The sequence below is a fragment of the Ruditapes philippinarum genome, unplaced genomic scaffold (assembly GCF_026571515.1).
Source record: "Ruditapes philippinarum isolate M1 unplaced genomic scaffold, ASM2657151v2 ctg1504_1_1_1_1, whole genome shotgun sequence".
NCBI lineage: Eukaryota > Metazoa > Mollusca > Bivalvia > Venerida > Veneridae > Ruditapes > Ruditapes philippinarum.
The window spans coordinates 116,079-133,571 of record NW_026852316.1 but is presented as its reverse complement, the minus strand read 5'-3'; the positions used below and the strand labels follow the sequence as shown (position 1 = coordinate 133,571).

Sequence of the window (17,493 nt, the reverse complement as noted above, 5' to 3'; positions counted from 1 at the left end):
AAGGCCCTTGGGTTAAGATTGGCCCTGTTGGGGGAGGCAGAGGCGTATATACAGGTGAGCGACCTCAGGGCCATCATGGCCCTCTTGTTATCATGTTTTAAAATAAATAAATGTTTTCATTCTTACTTTTCCCCCATAAAAAAGCATCTATATGTAGTTTTGTTTTGCTGCTAAACATGTGACTTCATCATGTGACGTAATGACTGGAGATAGATAAGATAATCTGACAGCTGATGATATAGACAGTAGCAGGATAAATTTCAGTTCTAAGAACATGCAATAAAATGTTTCTGTTATTAGACCATGCATTATTATATTTCTGTTCGAAGACGGTGTATATTCTAAGAACAAGCAATTGAATATATCTGTGTCTACATGTAAACAAATTTATTTCTTGCTGACACTGCATGGAATATTGGGAAACTGAATGTGTTAGCCTCATGAAATAAAGTTGTTACTTTTTAGCTCACCTTGCACAAAGTGCAGGTGAGCTTTTAGGATGGCCAACCAAATGGCGTCCGTCGTCTGTCGTCCGTCCACATTTTAAATATTCTAAGGACATCTTCTATGATACCGCAAGGCCAATGTTAATGAAACTTGGCAGGAATACTCTTTGTATGAAGCTCTATCAAGATTGTTCAAAGAATTCCATTTCATGCAGAACTCTGGTTGCCATGGCAACCGAAAGAAAAATCTTTAAATATCTTCTTTTAAAGAACCGTAAGAGCTAGAGCTTAGATATTTGGCATGAAACATCTTCTAATGAGTGTCTACCAAGTTTGTTCAAATAAAAGCCCTAGGGTCAAAATTGGCCCCGCCCCAGGGGGTCATTGATTTTCCCTATATGCATATAGTAAAAACTTTAAAAATCTTCTTTTAAAGAACCCAAAGAGCTAGAGCTAAGATATTTGGCATGAAACATCTTCTAGTGAGTGTCTACCAAGTTTGTTCAAATAAAAGCCCTGGGGTCAAAATTGGCCCCGCCCCGGGGGGTCATTGATTTTCCCTATATGCATATAGTAAAAACTTAAAAAATCTTCTTTTAAAGAACTGTAAAAAGCTAGAGCTTAGATATTTGGCATGAAACATCTTCTAGCGAATGTCTACCAAGTTTGTTCAAATAAAAGCCCTGGGGTCAAAATTGGTCCCGCCCCAGGGGGTCATTGATTTTCCCTATATGCATATAGTAAAAACTTAAAAAATCTTCTTTTAAAGAACTGTAAAAGCTAGAGCTTAGATATTTGGCATGAAACATCTTCTCCTGAATGTCTACCAAGTTTGTTCAAATAAAAGCCCTGGGGTCAAAATTGGTCCCGCCCCCAGGGGTCATTGATTTTCCCTATATGCATATAGTAAAAACTTAAAAAAATCTTCTTTTAAAGAACTGTAAAAGCTAGAGCTTAGATATTTGGCATGAAAACATCTTCTAGTGAATGTCTACCAAGTTCCAGTTTGTTCAAATTAAAGCCCTGAGGTCAAAATTGGCCCTGCCCCAGGGGGTCATAGATTTTCCCTATAGGCATATAGTCAAAACTTAAAAAATCTTCTTTTAAAGAACCCAAAGAGCTAGAGCTAAGATATTTGACATGAAATATCTTCTAGTGACTGTCTACCAAGTTTGTTCAAATAAAAGCCCTGGGGTCAAAATTGGCCCCGCCCCGGGGGGTCATTGATTTTCCCTATATGCATATAGTAAAAACTTAAAAAATCTTCTTTTAAAGAACCGTAAGAGCTAGAGCTTAGATATTTGGCATGAAACATCTTCTAGTGAATGTCTACCAAGTTTGTTCAAATAAAAGCCCAGGGTTCAAAATTGGCCCTGTCCCAGGGGGTCATTGATTTTCCCTATATGCATATAGTAAAAACTTAAAAAATCTTCTTTTAAAGAACCCAAAGAGCTAGAGCTAAGATATTTAGCATGAAACATCTTCTAATGAGTGTCTACCAAGTTTGTTCAAATAAAAGCCCTGGGGTCAAAATTGGCCCCGCCCCAGGGGGTCATTGATTTTCCCTATATGCATATAGTAAAAACTTGAAAAATCTTCTTTTAAAGAACTCAGAGAGCTAGAGCTAAGATATTTAGCATGAAACATGTTCTAATGGGTGTCTACCAAGTATGTTCAAATAAAAGCCCTGGGGCCAAACTGGCCCCGCCCCGGGGGGTCATTGATTTTCCTTATATGTGTATAGCAAAAACTTAAAAATCTTCTTTGAAAAAACCCAAATAGGTTGAGTTTAGATATTATACATGAAACATCTTTAAGTAAATATCTACAAAGTTTGTTCAAATAAAAGCCCGGGGGTCAAAACTGGCCCTGCCCCAGGGGTGTCATTGTTTTTAACTATATGTGTATAGTAAAACTTTAAAAATCTTCTTTTAAAAAACCCAATGAGCTAGAACTTAGATATACAGGGGGGGGGGGCGGGGGGGGGGGGGGGGTCATTGATTTTCCCTATATGCATATAGTAAAAACTTTAAAAAAAATTCTTTGAAAGAACACAAAGAGCTAGAGCTAAGATATTTAGCATGAAACATGTTCTAATGGATGTCTACCATGTTCGTTCAAATAAGAGCCCTGGGGTCAAAATTGGCCCCGCCCCGGGGGTCATTCATTAGCTCGACTTTTTTTTTAGATATATACATATCATATATATACATATATATATATATATATATATATATATATATATATATATATATATATATATATATATATATATATATATAATATGTATAACATAAATATATATAATGTATATATATATAGAGACATAAAAAATCTTCTTTTAGAAAACCCAATAAGCTAGACATTAGATGTTTAGCATGAAACATCTTCAAATGGGTGTTCAACCAAGTTTGTTCAAATAAAAGCCCTGGGGTTTAACCTTTTCCCTTATATAAGCGTGTTTCGACGGCTTTTTGCCCCCCCCCCCCCCTTTTTGAGGCCTCAAACAGTGAAAAAATGTCCTATTTAGACCCAAAACACTGTTTTTCGTTTGAGAAATGTTGTTAAAAAAAGTGACCATTTTTCGGCGCCGTCCCCCATCCAAATAATACATCAGGGGGTTGCCAGAAGGGGGATGTACCCCCTTCTGTTTGGGGGGTTTGAAGGGGGGCGGAGTCCCCCTCATCGCCAAGAAAATTTTGGACTTGTGAGAGGCTTAAAATGTCCCCAGGTTGATCATAAGGTAACGTGTAACCAACGCTGAAAAGCCTTTGACTCTATCTCAATTCCTTGAGAAGTTGCAAGCACTTTGAAATAAAATTTGATGGAAAAAATCGAGGCAAAAAAGTGATTTTTGGCAAAGGCAATGGTCCAGTCAACATTTGTGCCAAGTTTGATTAGTATTGAAGCATTTGTTATAGTTTCATAGCAGTTTGAACTTGTAAGAGGAGGCTTTTCAGTGAAAATGGCCATTTTTCACAATATGCTCATGGGGGAAAGGGTTAAACTGGCCCCGCTCCGGGGGGCCTATATACAGGTGAGCGACTTTGGGCCATCATGGCCCTCTTGTTTACTTACTTACTACTTATTTACTATTAATAAACATGTATATTATTTTTGATAGGGAGAAAAAGCAGTAGATCTGACATAGAAGATAGCCAATCAGATCAAATGCTGACTGTTAAACGACAGTCCTTACAGCCCAGTCCATGCAGTGCGGAACATGTTCAGTTTGCACTATCAGACTTCGCTCCCTTGGCACTAGAAGAAAGGTCAGAATCTCCCATGTTGAGTCCCAGACCAGATCTTAGTTCAATAGAGTTACAGTCTGATAGGAATAGTGAAAGTTCATTGGAGTCCCAGTCTATAGAATTCAGTCAAGCTTCTTTAGAGGACCAGTCTATTTTTGAAAGACAACCCTCAGAATTGGTGGATTCATCCACTGAAACAATTACAGGTAGAATTTTAGTTATTTACTTAATTTTAGGTAGATATTTATGTATTTTTTTAACTTTTTTAATCGAAGAATAGGGAGAGTGATTATAATCACCCAGGCATTGACATCACACTTCCGTTTAGTTTTTGTGGAAAACTGCTGAAGGGAATAGGTTTAAACTCTTCATACACTTATTTGAGAGCATAATAGGAGGTCACTTTCCAAGGCCCATAACTCTAACATTCTTTTTGACAGAATTATGACCCTTTTTGAACCTAGAAAATTCTACATCATTCAGGCACCTTTTTTACTACCAAGCAGTGGGAATTGCTTTTTTTTTGGCATTATAAGATTTTTAATAATATATTTACTTTTTTTGGACCAGAGACTTATATTAATGTAGTTCTACAATTTACCCATATTTTGAAGTAGTCGTCTTTTAAAATTGTAATATATCTCTGTTTTATTAAATATGCTATAATTTTATTTATTGTCATTATTTCATGCAGTAGTGCAATTAATATATGATATTATCAAAAATTATTCTGTTATATCAGGAGAGCCCCAAGAGGCGCAGAATGAGCGTGTCGCTGAGGTTTCTAGTCAATTGTCCAGCTACAAATATAGTCCAAAACGTGTCTTACATGGCCAACAACAGCGCCATGGTGAGAGGGTTCGAGACCCGTCAACTTGTGAACACGAGTTTAAGATGGAGACTAACACAAGCATAGAGGCTGGTTCAAGCTCCAGTGAGAGCCTCGAGCTCCCGGAAAAGACTCCACGGTTGGCGTTTTGTTGCGTAGATTATAAAAAACAGAAAAAAGTTGTGCCATTTAAGCAAGCATTTGCTGCTAATAGAGCTTCAAATAGGACATCAAAATCCAAAACTTGTTTAAGTAGTAATTCTGTGGAAACTATTGAGAGTGATAATAGATTTGAAGCAAATTCAGACTGTGCACAGGTTAAAAGTGAGCATAATGCGGGTAAAAATATACAGTCTAAAATGTGTCTTGGAAGACAGTCGATGGAGGCTGTCGAAGATGTGCCAAAATCTGAGGTGAGGGTTGAAAATAGTCAAGGAAGGACACAGTCTAAAATGTGTACAAGTACGGATAACCAGTCTGGTTCAGATGTTGGAATAGACTGTGTTCCTGGACGAGTACAGTCCAGAATTTGTGCTGGAATTGGAACTGCTTCAATGGAAAACTTGGAGAATCAGGCAGGTGATAGTGACATGAAAATCAAATGTAAGCCAGTCCGAAATACTTGCAATATGCAGTCTGATACGACGTCAGTTACAATATCGTCAAGTAGCAGCCAGTCAAATATATACAAAGCTGAAGACAGTGTTCCGAAACTGAAATACAAAAGTAAACGAGCTAAGAAAAAGAAAGCTCGCAAAGTGAAAGACAAATATCTTATATTCACGAAAGGGTCAGAAACGTATACTCCGCACCAGATTGGAATTAAAAGAATTAAGCCGTTCAGCGATGACGGTTCACGTCTGCTGCCAAATGTTGCAGATAATACGCATAATCTCGAACAAGGCGACGAAAATTACGACGACGTAGATCACTTGATTGACATGCATGGCCATATCATTGGTATGACATTGTCACCAGATCAAAGGTACACAGATTTCTTATTTACACTTTCTGAGTCTTAACATCGAAGTGAATTTTGTATTAACAAAGAAAGGCTTACGTTAAATGGCAAATATTATATTTTGACATAAATAGAATTTTGTTTTATCAAAGAAAAGTTTACATGGAATGATAAAATTTATGTATTGACATCGAATTGAATTTTTTTGTTATCAAAGAAAAGTTAACTTACGTTAAATGGCAAAATTTTTGTAGCAAAGTGAGGGTGCAAGAAACCTATATGCTATAACCTATTTTTATATAAAGTCAGAAAGAGGTCATTTTATTGTTAAACATAAATGTACATTAAATAAAAGCACTTCTAGATGAGAAATTTATCAAATATAATTTAAAGTTTTGCTTGAAATTTACTGAATTAGGACTATTTTACTAAATGTAACTTTTAAGAAATGACTATTGTTTTTTAAGCCCCTGACTACAAAATTATAAGAATAATGATGTTCACTAGCATAATTAGGGTTGACAGCAAAAGTGTTGTAAGACCTTCTTTATTCATATAAGTTACAACAGTTTCGCACTCAACCCTTGATATACAAAAATAAGTCTGATTGATGATATTATAGTTGTGGTTGGATTGATTGTGAATGAAAGTTATAGATTAAAATTGCTATGGTAATAGACATTTACGCATTCAAAGAATGTGAGAATTGTAATTGTGTTAATAATTTAATCTAGGTTGATTAAATAGAAAACATGTAGTAGAAATATGATAATAATAACAATATTGCCATTATGAGTGCTTGACCTCTGTCATACTTATAGGATGTTGGTGTGTTTTTAGTAATGTATTAAATCCTTAAAATATGGTATTTTACTTTCATTGGAGAAGCCGATAGGTAAAGTACCTATGATATATATATAGCTATAATTCTATAAAAAATACTAAAAATAACTGACATTAACTGATGTTTTTCATTAAATAATGCCAACTGCTTATCTATATCATGGGGGAAAATAAACATTTTCTATATATAGTGAACTCCATGTATTTATATTTACAGATACCTGTATGTGAACAGTCGACCTTGGCCGAAGAATTACCACATAGAAAATCCTCTGTATCCGCCACCGATCGCACAGGAGATAGATATCCATGTGATTGACCTACTTAATATGCGAGAGGTTGGTACAATGCACAGGGCTCACAAGGCGTACACGTCAAATGATGAATGTTTCTTTATATTTCTAGATGTTTGTGAGGAATATGTGGCAAGGTATTGCAGAATTGTTGTTGTTGTTTTTCTTTTTCATTAAACCCTCGCACAAAAAAGTTTTCTCATTTGTACTATATCTTTAGTGTTTAGAATTTTCTGTTGGAAAACCTGCTTAATAAATTGAAATAATAATATATAATAATTATTTACAGTTGTTGAATTATGAAGCACAAACATTGCTATTTATAGAATCAGTGGTTTTTCTCATTTAATTAAGATGAGGCTTTAGCCTCTTGATTTTGGGACAATAAAATAATCGCTAAAATTGTTAATTTGGGAAGAAAAAAAGCTGGTGTAAGTTTAGACTTTTGGGAAAACTGCATGATTTTAAAGAAAATTTCACTTTGGAACAGGCCATTTATAGGCCTCTGTTATAACGTATATAAGGCAATCTCATTAAAGTTATATCATTACTGATGCTCCACTGACTTCGTAGCTAAGAGTAACATAGCAAAATCGATGATCTGATTTTAAAAATGGGATTGTTATAAGGTGAAAAATCACTGATAATTTTTGTTGTATATAATTATGTTTATTGCTAACAAAACCAAACGTTAATGTTATATTATAAACAGTGGCGCGGAAGACAAGCACGGTTATCTGTGGGATCGTCACTATGGCCTATGTCTGCACAAATACCCGCACACAGACGTCGTGAATTCTGTAGCATTTAATCCCGCTGATCCAGAAGTTCTTGTTACAGTTAGTGATGATTTCTCCATCAAAATATGGCGATCATTGAGCCGAGAAAAAGAGGTATGCTTTAGAGTTACATTATGTTACATTTGATATTTTCCAAATTATATGCCCCGGTCACATATTCACGGATAATGCCACGGAAGAGCTACGGTCTAATCGTTCACGGATTACTACGGAAATGCGAAATTCCGTAGTCCGCTACGGTTCCAGTACGGACACACAACGGTATGAGTACGGAGTTTGACGGATTTACCACCAAAATCCCCGGGGAGAGACACGGATTGTTACGGAGCGACACGAATCAGGACGGATGCACTACGGATACACTACGGTATAAGCACGGGTTTGTACGAATTAGTACAGGTCTGATACGGAGAAGAACGAATTGATACGGAGAAGAACGTATTGCCACGGACCTATTGTATCCGTCCACAACCCCTTGCATGCTCATTTTCAAAATGCCTCACAAGAAAAGAACACCTAGAAAACGAATTGCAGAGTTCAATGATTTTGGCGGAGGGGATTCGGCCTCATCGCATCCGACCCCGAGTCATATCAGGTCCGATTAAAGTGAATTTCATGAAGGACGCCAGATCCTCATACTTAACATGAAGGGGTCTTCGTAAACCCCATTTCTAGTCCACCATCAACTCTTACCTGATTAGATATGGGCTAGTAATCATTAAAGAAAAATGTTGATCAATACTGCTTTTCTTTTTTGAAATTTGCTGTTCATTTTACAATAACATTAATTATCATGAATGTTTATGTTTTAAAAATATGTAAAAAGCTTATTAATTAATCTTATTATCACACAAGGGCTAGCGTCCGAGGCTTATGAGACACTTCGTTTTATGTACATATTTACTCCAATTTCACGATCCAAATTAATGTTTGTAAGATATGTAACATTAAATTCTATTCTATTACTTATGAATTGTGGTACGATTTTAATATATTTTTACCTCTGTGCATGTCATCAAGCAGCTCGACCACTGCCTCCGCATTCTGAGCTATTTCAATATAAAGTTGCAGCCAGTAAATGGCAATTATCATTTATTGAATATTCACGCAAATATGTCTATTTTAACAAGAAAGTAGTATTTATACCCTTGAAAAAGTTCATGATACTATTAATTTATTCCACGTATGTAATATAAATCCGTGTTTATCCGTACTAAACAGTGGTGGACCGTACCATTCTGTACCGTTTCGTGTTGCAACGCAATAAACCGTATAAGACCGTGCTAATCCCTGCATCTCCGTAGTACAACGTATTACGATCGTAGCTTTCCGTGACAATGCCGTATTAATCCGTATTAAAACCGTAGCTTATACGTAGGGTAACCGTACAAATACGTAGTTCTTCGTAGTTCTTCGTACCAAACCGTGGAAATCCGTAGCAGGTTGAGGCCTACGAATCAGTACGGACTAGTACGGTTTCCGTACGGACCAGTACGTAACAGTACGGTTTAATACGGACTAGTAGGGATACGCTACGGTTGATTTTTCCGTAGCAAATTTTTGTGCATGTTCAAAAATTGTCAAGGATCGCTACGGATATACAAGGACTACTACGATTGATTACGGTTACAATACGGAGAGCTACAGACCAGTACGGGTAGCTACGGACGATGCCGGAATTAATCCGTGGCTCTTCCGTGGGCGTATTCCGTGAATATGTGACCGGGGTATTACTTTGTTAGAGTCCAATGCATTTGACCCACAGTAAAAAGGCACAGCCCTGTGGAGATTGTCAGATTGGTAAAACACCAGCTAAATGCAAGGCCAAATGCAGCACACTGAAATTTGAACTTATTTTTCGGCTAGTTTCATAAAAAACGAAACCGTTGTACCACATTGATCCTGTTTTTCCGAAATACCCAGGGATGAGGATAATTGTGTTTGACAAGTACTTAAAGGGAGACACAGGCAAAATTTTCATTTCTTAGTTTTTAGTTTTTCAGTCATTATTCTGTAAATGACCTCAAAATGAATATATTTGACAGTCAAAGGAAATAAACTTTTCTCCATATAAAGAATAAAATGGCGGTTTCCTAACTTGACCCGCGTGGGTCAGGTTAGATCTCGAGCGCAATGATTTCACAATAGTTGTCAAAGTGAACTCTGGAAACGTTAAAGAACATGTCAAATGAATGACTAAGACTTGTTTCAATCATATAAAATCCATAATATCTGTTATTGTAACTTCAAGGGTTTGTTCAAGTCATGTGACTTGTTTTAAAACTACTTGGTGATTCTATTTGGGTCTAAATTTTGTTCAACATATATATATATATATTTATGCTTCAAACCCAAAATATTTAGAATTTAAACAGAAATTCATGCTGAAACTTCAAGAAATGTCATTTTAGCGTGGTTTGAGTACATAAGATCATTTTAATATTTTTGTCATTATTTTGCCTAAATATCCCTTTAACTGACCTATGATATTATATCTGACAGCATACGTTTATCATGATTAGCTAGAACAAAAAATTGAACCAGACTTGTGAACATTGTTAACAAGTTTACTACTACATGTACTTTTCAGGTCTTCAGCACCAAATAACCTTTAAATAAGCTGTGCTGTAGAACCAAACAAAACAAACTTTAGTCATCAGGCAATTGTAGTGTATGACTGAAGAATTGGACAAAAACATTATAGAAGTCATGAGTTTATTAACAAGTCATGTGTTTATTAACAAGAAATATGTAACTTGTGATGAAAAGAAAGTAATATTTATGATTTTCCAAATTGAAGTACAGTCAAACTCTATGTTAAAGACCACCTCTGAATAAAGATAATCCTGCATATAAAGGCCACTTTTTGATATTCCTGCATTGATCAAATATAAAGAAGTTAAATAACCTCCAAAAAAAGACCACCTGTATATAAGGACCATTATTTGTATTTCCATTGGGTATCCTATGTTAACAGGTTAGACTGTATTGTTTTTAAATTTATGGTCTCATTATATTTTATAGAGAATTTTCTTACATAATTATATATTCACCTTATTATATTGTTGAATTTTCTAACAACTGTACTGTCTATACCAGGTTGTTAAAGCATTCAACAAAGAGCACAGTATAAGGGTGAAGCATGTACAAGCTTTAATGTCAGAAACAAGCGAGTTTGACGAGAAGGTTAGCAGTTTCGAGGAAAAAACTTGAACGTTCGACAGAAATTCCACTTTGCTCGGTTAATACTGTGGTATGACCTAGACACGATGAATTTCGAAAATGGAAACCTGGTTCCAATTTTTCTGATGAAGGGAAAATGGGAAAATTGTTTAAGGCCTTTTGCCTATAGATGTTTATAAAGCGCTGATCATCTGTAACTAATAGAGGCTCATTGTGTTAAGTTTGTATAATGTAGTCACGAGAAGAAGGCTTATAAGTTTGTTTGTTACATTATGGTCATAAAATTTTGCTATGTAGATACTGATTATTATATGGAGATCATGAAACAATATTTACTCATAAACAGAGTTCTAATATGTTAATAATAAGAAATGAGTTTTTGCATCATTTGGAATAGTTATGTATAATTCATGCTTATGATTTTATTTGCACGGCAAATGCATTTTTCCATTCCATAACAATTCTATGGTTTTGTAATATTTTCTGATTTATTAGGAAGATCCAAGTGTCGTATGGTGATATAATGTTTTCTAATTTATATCTAAGAATGGCATGTGCATTTTGGGCTTCAGTTTCCAAGTGGTTAACGCTGCCAACTTCAAATCACTTACTCCTCATTACTGTGGGTTTGAATCCCATTGGGGACTTTGGATTCTTTCATACGAGGAAGATATCAAGCTAGCTTTTTGAAGCTTGTTGGTACTCAGGGGTCCGTCCATGCCTGAAATAATGCACAAAAGGGGCACCTGAGCTCTTCCTCCACCAGTAAATCTGGAAAGTCGCCTTATGATCTTTACAGTATTGGTGTGACTTAAAATCCAATAAAACAAGCATGCCCAATTAAAATACTCGATCAACATTTTATGTACAGCTATGCTTTTACAATGTACATCAAAAGTGCTTGCTACATATCTATCTATCTTCCATTATTGTCAAATCCCTAGCAGGGACGTAGAGATATTCCCATATTTTTGTTTGCTTGTAAAAAAGGCTAGAAGCATGTTTAAACAACTCCTGATATTGTTGTTTTTAGAACAAACTCTTTACTACTGGCTGACTTACTTTCAGTTTTCATCTTGTTACCCCAGAAATTGATAATAGACTGTTCTAAAAATAAAAGCTGGACAAGTGCATTTAAGAAAGTGAGCAGTTAAAGGTTAAAATTATTTGAATTTCTGTTTCTCAATGATTATTGTTATAAAAATATCCCTTTTACAGAATTTGTGTCTGACAAAGGACTCTAAATTCAAGTCTTACAACAGACCCTTTATTCATGTCTTGACAACAGACCTTGTATTTGTGTCTGACAACAGACCCAGTATTTGTATCTAACAACAGACTATTTGTGTCTACAAAAGACCCTATATTGGTGTCTGACAACAGACCCAATATTAGTGTCTGACAACAGACTCTATATTTGTGTCTGACAACAGATTATATATTTGTGTCTGACAACAAACCCTATATAATAGTGTCTGACAGCATACCCTATATTTGTGTCTGATAACAGACTCTATATTTGTGTCTGAAAACAGACCCTATATTTGTGTCTGACAACAGACTATATTTGTGTCTGATAACAGACTCTATATTTGTGTCTGAAAACAGACCCTTTATTTGTGTCTGACAACAGACTATATTTGTGTCTGAAAACAGACCCTATATTTGTGTCTGACAACAGATTATATTTGTGTCTGACAACAAACTATATTTGTGTCTGATAACAGACTCTATATTTGTGTCTGAAAACAGACCCTATATTTGTGTCTGACAACAGACTATATTTGTGTCTGAAAACAGACCCTATATTTGTGTCTGACAACAGATTATATTTGTGTCTGATAACAGACTCTATATTTGTGTCTGACAACAGACCTTATATTTGTGTCTACTTTATATTTGTGTCTGACAACAGACCTTATATTTGTGTCTGACAACAGACCCTATATTTGTGTCTTAAAACAGATCTTATATTTTGTGTCTGAAAACAGACCCTTTATTTGTTTCTGACAACAGACCCTATATTATAGAGTCTGACAACAGACCCTATATTTGTATCTGACAAATTGAATTTTTCTTACCTATCAAATCTGTTAACTTCAACCTTCAAATAAACACGGGTGCTTTCATTAATTATCTATAATACTTATTGTTTTGCTGTGTTATTTTTTTATGCCACCGCAGCATCTGCGATGCGGTGGCATATAGCGATTCACCTGTGTGTGTGTGTGTTTGTTTGTTTGTTTGTGTGTGTGTGTGTGTGTGTGTTATATAGATTATATAGTGAACTTAAAAAATCTTCTTGTGAAAAACCACTAGTCCAATTTCAACCAAACTTGGTAGGATTGATCCTTGGGTGAAGGGCTTCCAAAGTTGTTCAAAGAATTTAATTCCATGTACAAATCTGGTTGCCATGGCAACCAAAAGGAATTATAAGAATAAATTTAAAAAATCTTCTTGTAAAGACCCAAAAGGCCGAGACCTTAGATATTTTGCATAAGGCATTGTCTGGTAGACCTCTACCAAGATTGTTCAAATTATAGCCCTGGGGTCAAAATCGGCCCCGCCCCGGGGGTCATTGATTTTCACTAAATGTACATATAGTAAAAACTTAAAATACCTTTTTGTAAAGACCCATAGGCCTAGAGCTTAGATATTTTGCATAAGGCATTTTCTGGTAGACCTCTACCAATATTGTACAAATTATAGCCCTGGGGTCAAAATCAGCCCTGCCCCGGGGGTCATGGATTTTCACTATATGTACATATAGTAAAAATTTAAAATACCTTCTTGTAAAGACCCAAAAGGCCTAAAGCTTAGATATTTTGCATAAGGCATTGTCTGATAGGCTTCCAAAGTTGTTCAAAGAATTTAATTCCATGTACAAATCTGGTTGCCATGGCAACCAAAAGGAATTATAAGAATAAATTTAAAAAATCTTCTTGTAAAGACCCAAAAGGCCTAGACCTTAGATATTTTGCATAAGGCATTGTCTGGTAGACCTCTACCAAGATTGTTCAAATTATAGCCCTGGGGTCAAAATCGGCCCCGCCCCGGGGGTCATTGATTTTCACTATATGTACATATAGTAAAAACTTAAAATACCTTTTTGTAAAGACCCATAGGCCTAGAGCTTAGATATTTTGCATAAGGCATTTTCTGGTAGACCTCTACCAATATTGTACAAATTATAGCCCTGGGGTCAAAATCAGCCCTGCCCCGGGGGTCATGGATTTTCACTATATGTACATATAGTAAAAATTTAAAATACCTTCTTGTAAAGACCCAAAAGGCCTAAAGCTTAGATATTTTGCATAAGGCATTGTCTGATAGACCTCTACCCAGATTGTTCAAATTATAGCCCTGGGGTCAAAATCGGCCCGGCCCCGGGGGTCATTGATTTTACTCATATTTACATAGTAAAAACTTATAGTAAAAAAAATTCTTCTAGCAATTGACAAATGCTAGAGGTTAGATACTTTGCATGAAACATTGTGAAGTGAACCTCTAGCAAGAATGTTCAAATAATAGCCCTGGGGTCAAAATTGCCCCCGCCCCGGGGTCATTGATTTTCAATATATACATATAGTAAAAAATGAAAAAAATATTATTGTCTGAAGGTACAAGGCTTAGAGCTTTAATATTTGTTAAATACTCTAAATACTCTACCAAAGTTGTTCAAATTTTGCCTCTAGTGTCAAAATTAAAAGTGAAATTTGATATCAGCTGACCTAGATTTTGACAAAGTGTATTACATGTTGTCCTTTGATGCAGTCATGAAATTTTAGGCTGTGTGAAATATGACCTTCACCACCAAATTCACTAGACTCAAGTGCATTGATATATTCCTACTCTGATCTTTTATTGAGTTAACAATAGATTTAACCACTAATCTGATAATAAGAATTAGATATGCATTATGACAATCTTCAATTGTATAGAAACAAAAAAATCTGTTCCTACACTACTATTTAGTGTTGTATTATTGCGGTGGCATAGCATTTTTCTCAAATGCAATCTTGTTTTCAACTTTTATTTATTATATACATTTTCTTGTTATTTTATTGAGATTTTATTTGTTATCATTAATTTTATGCGTGCAATATTGCTGTATTATCACATACTTTCTAAAGATTTGAGAGAGTTTACCCCCCACTTGTAAGATTATTTTTCCCTTATAACATGCCCTCTTTAATGGCCCCCAAATTGATATTTGACAGATTTTATCCCCACTTATAAGATAATTTTCCCCCACCATATAATATGCTCTCTTCTTTATGGTACCCAAATTTATATTAATTTCTATTTTATCCTGCAGGAAATTTAACTATCTTAGCAACAAGGCATGTACTTTTTTGTTAATATCTGTGTTTAATATACATATAATTAAGTTAGCAAAAAATGGCGGGCCAGTTAAAGCAGGAGACAATTTCTTGTAATCCTATTTTTAGCGGGACCTATATTACAGAGGGATAAGAAGCTCTAAAAATAGAAAAATTTCCAATCCTGACCCACAATCTTTTGCGCAAGATTAATTGGCCCTTGAAGTAGATCAATTTCCACCATCTTGTATTATGTAACCAAATTTCTTTACATTTTCATCCATTACTGAGAATAATTTACATCTTTTGAAAAAAAAAAATTTGCAACTTCTTTTTTATCACTTCTTTTGACAAATAACAAATTTTAGATAACATGACAGCATAAATATCGGTGAGATTTGTAGTGTCAAACTAGATCTCAGAAAATCTCACAACTGTGTGAACTTGCAGGATAATTAAAATAGCTGATACAGATTTTAAGTGTAATAAGGTCATAGCTTCCTCTCTATTTAAATATAGCTCTGTGTCTTTAGAAAGTATGTTTTAAACTGTGTATGATGTGGCAAATTTCATGTCTGCCCTTTATACCATTGACTTATAATCGTAAGCTAATCTAGATTTTTGGGAGTTCTAAATGGGTCACATTAGACACAATATGAAATTTGCCATAAAGTAATACACTTATATAGAAATTTAGAATTTCGGTATTTAGTGCCATGAAAAGAATTTGATTTTTTTACTAAAATAGATAAAATATATAAAGCTTTAAAAAAAATAATTATCTTCCATTTATGTCAGTCTATATATGACTTCCTTTTACGGTACAATGTTAACCTTAATTGTTAGTTTTGCTGGTATCTATGTAGTGATAGCTGGTGCCCTTGTTTTAGTAGCTGGTACCTATCTAGTTATGTCTAGTACTTCTGTATTAGTGTCTGGTTCCCATGTATTTATAGCTGGTACCTACTTATTTGATGTCTAGAACCTATGTTTTGATAGCTGGTCCTAATGTATTTAGAGCTGGTACCCTTATATTAATGACTGGTACCTTACTGTGTTTCTTACTAGTTCCTTTTATATTGGAAGCTGGTAAAATGATAACTATAAATTGATGTTTGGTACTTGGTTATGAGGTATAAGTGTCTTAGGTTACAACAGAAACAAAATTTTCCAGTCAACCTTTTTCTTCACTTTTGGAGTAACAGTTTCATACAAGGGGCTTTACATGGAACATAATTATAAAGATTTTTAGAGACAGATGATACATTTAGAATGTAAAAAAAACCAACAATGAAGTGGTCCAATTCAAAGAACATTATTCAGCCACCTTTTGAATTGACTTGTAATCAATTTGTAGATAATGTAGATATGTAGACTGTTAATAATAGTGCTGTTTGGATATTAAGCCATTTCGTTTTGCTGATTTTTATGTGTTAAATAATTATTGTATTGTTGGTGTACTAAAATATCTGTTGTTATGTAATGTAAATTTGATATTTAAAAAAATTATGTTTAACCTCAGTGTTAAATACCTTTTTGGGTTATATTTGTTGAATTTTGTGATTTTTACTAAGCAGCTATTCATATGCTACTTGTGTGAGGAATACAATATATGAGCCGTGTCACGACAAAACCAACATAATGGGTTTGCGACCAGCATGGATCCAGACCAGCCTGCGCATCCGCGCAGTCTGATCAGGATCCATGCTGTTCGCTTACAAACCCTATAACAAGTAGAGAAACTGATAGCGAACGGCATGGATCCTGATCAGACTGCGCGGATGCGCAGGCTGGTCTGGATCCATGCTGGTCGCAAACCCATTATGTTGGTTTTGTCGTGACACGGCTCAATTTATGTATCTTGTTGAAATGTATATAATATTTGCCAAAAATGAAATAAAATCTTGAATTATAGTCCATTTAGCAATCTGCATCTTAGTTTTGGAAAGCATCATGTTGAAAAAAACGAAACACCACCAGTGTTTTTTTTATTCGCAAAGGCTTATTTACCTGTATTTTCTTGATCTTGGACGTTTATTTTTGATAGATGTTTTCTTGGTTCTGAACGTTTTTCTTGATTTTGGATATTCTTTAATTTAATATAATATAATTTCTTTAAAGCTTCCACTTATTGAAGAATAATTCTCCAAACTAACCCCCTTTCTAAAGAATTTTCTGATTAAATTTTTTTTTTCAGTTTTCGCTCCACAACCACTGAAATAGAATTTTAGTAGACAGATAGTTTAATGGGATTACTTAAAGTTAAACCCTTACCACCATTATTATCTAAAATGGACTTGTCCATGTTTCAATCTGGACTAATCCATTAATGACTTTTTGGGGATAATTTGAAAGTAAGTTCTGACTAAACAGCTAACAGGGGCATAGAAGTGTGTCTATATGTTATGATAAAAAATGTAAGATTCTTACTAATTTACATAAGGCCAGAAAACAAGGCCGGAAAACACAAAAAAAAATGACTAAAATTTTGTAAAAAGTTGCCAATTTTAAGATTTTGTAATAAATATTGCTGCCAAATTTGCTGTAATAATTGTATTTTTAAAC

General features: G+C 34.8%; 1 protein-coding gene across 2 annotated transcripts in view; it reads left to right on the top strand.

Moving 5' to 3' along the window:
* LOC132756525 (uncharacterized) overlaps nucleotides 1-13,949 on the top strand; it is a 46,377-nt gene extending 32,428 nt beyond the window's left edge. For both annotated transcript variants that reach the window (XM_060747622.1, XM_060747629.1), the window contains exons 7-11: nucleotides 3,571-3,903; nucleotides 4,440-5,511; nucleotides 6,548-6,760; nucleotides 7,336-7,516; nucleotides 10,523-13,949. In XM_060747622.1, the coding sequence (XP_060603605.1) occupies nucleotides 3,571-3,903; nucleotides 4,440-5,511; nucleotides 6,548-6,760; nucleotides 7,336-7,516; nucleotides 10,523-10,636 (1,913 nt within the window). In that variant the 3' untranslated portion in view covers nucleotides 10,637-13,949. The remainder of the gene's footprint in view (nucleotides 1-3,570; nucleotides 3,904-4,439; nucleotides 5,512-6,547; nucleotides 6,761-7,335; nucleotides 7,517-10,522) is intronic.
* Nucleotides 13,950-17,493: the final 3,544 nt, after the last annotated feature.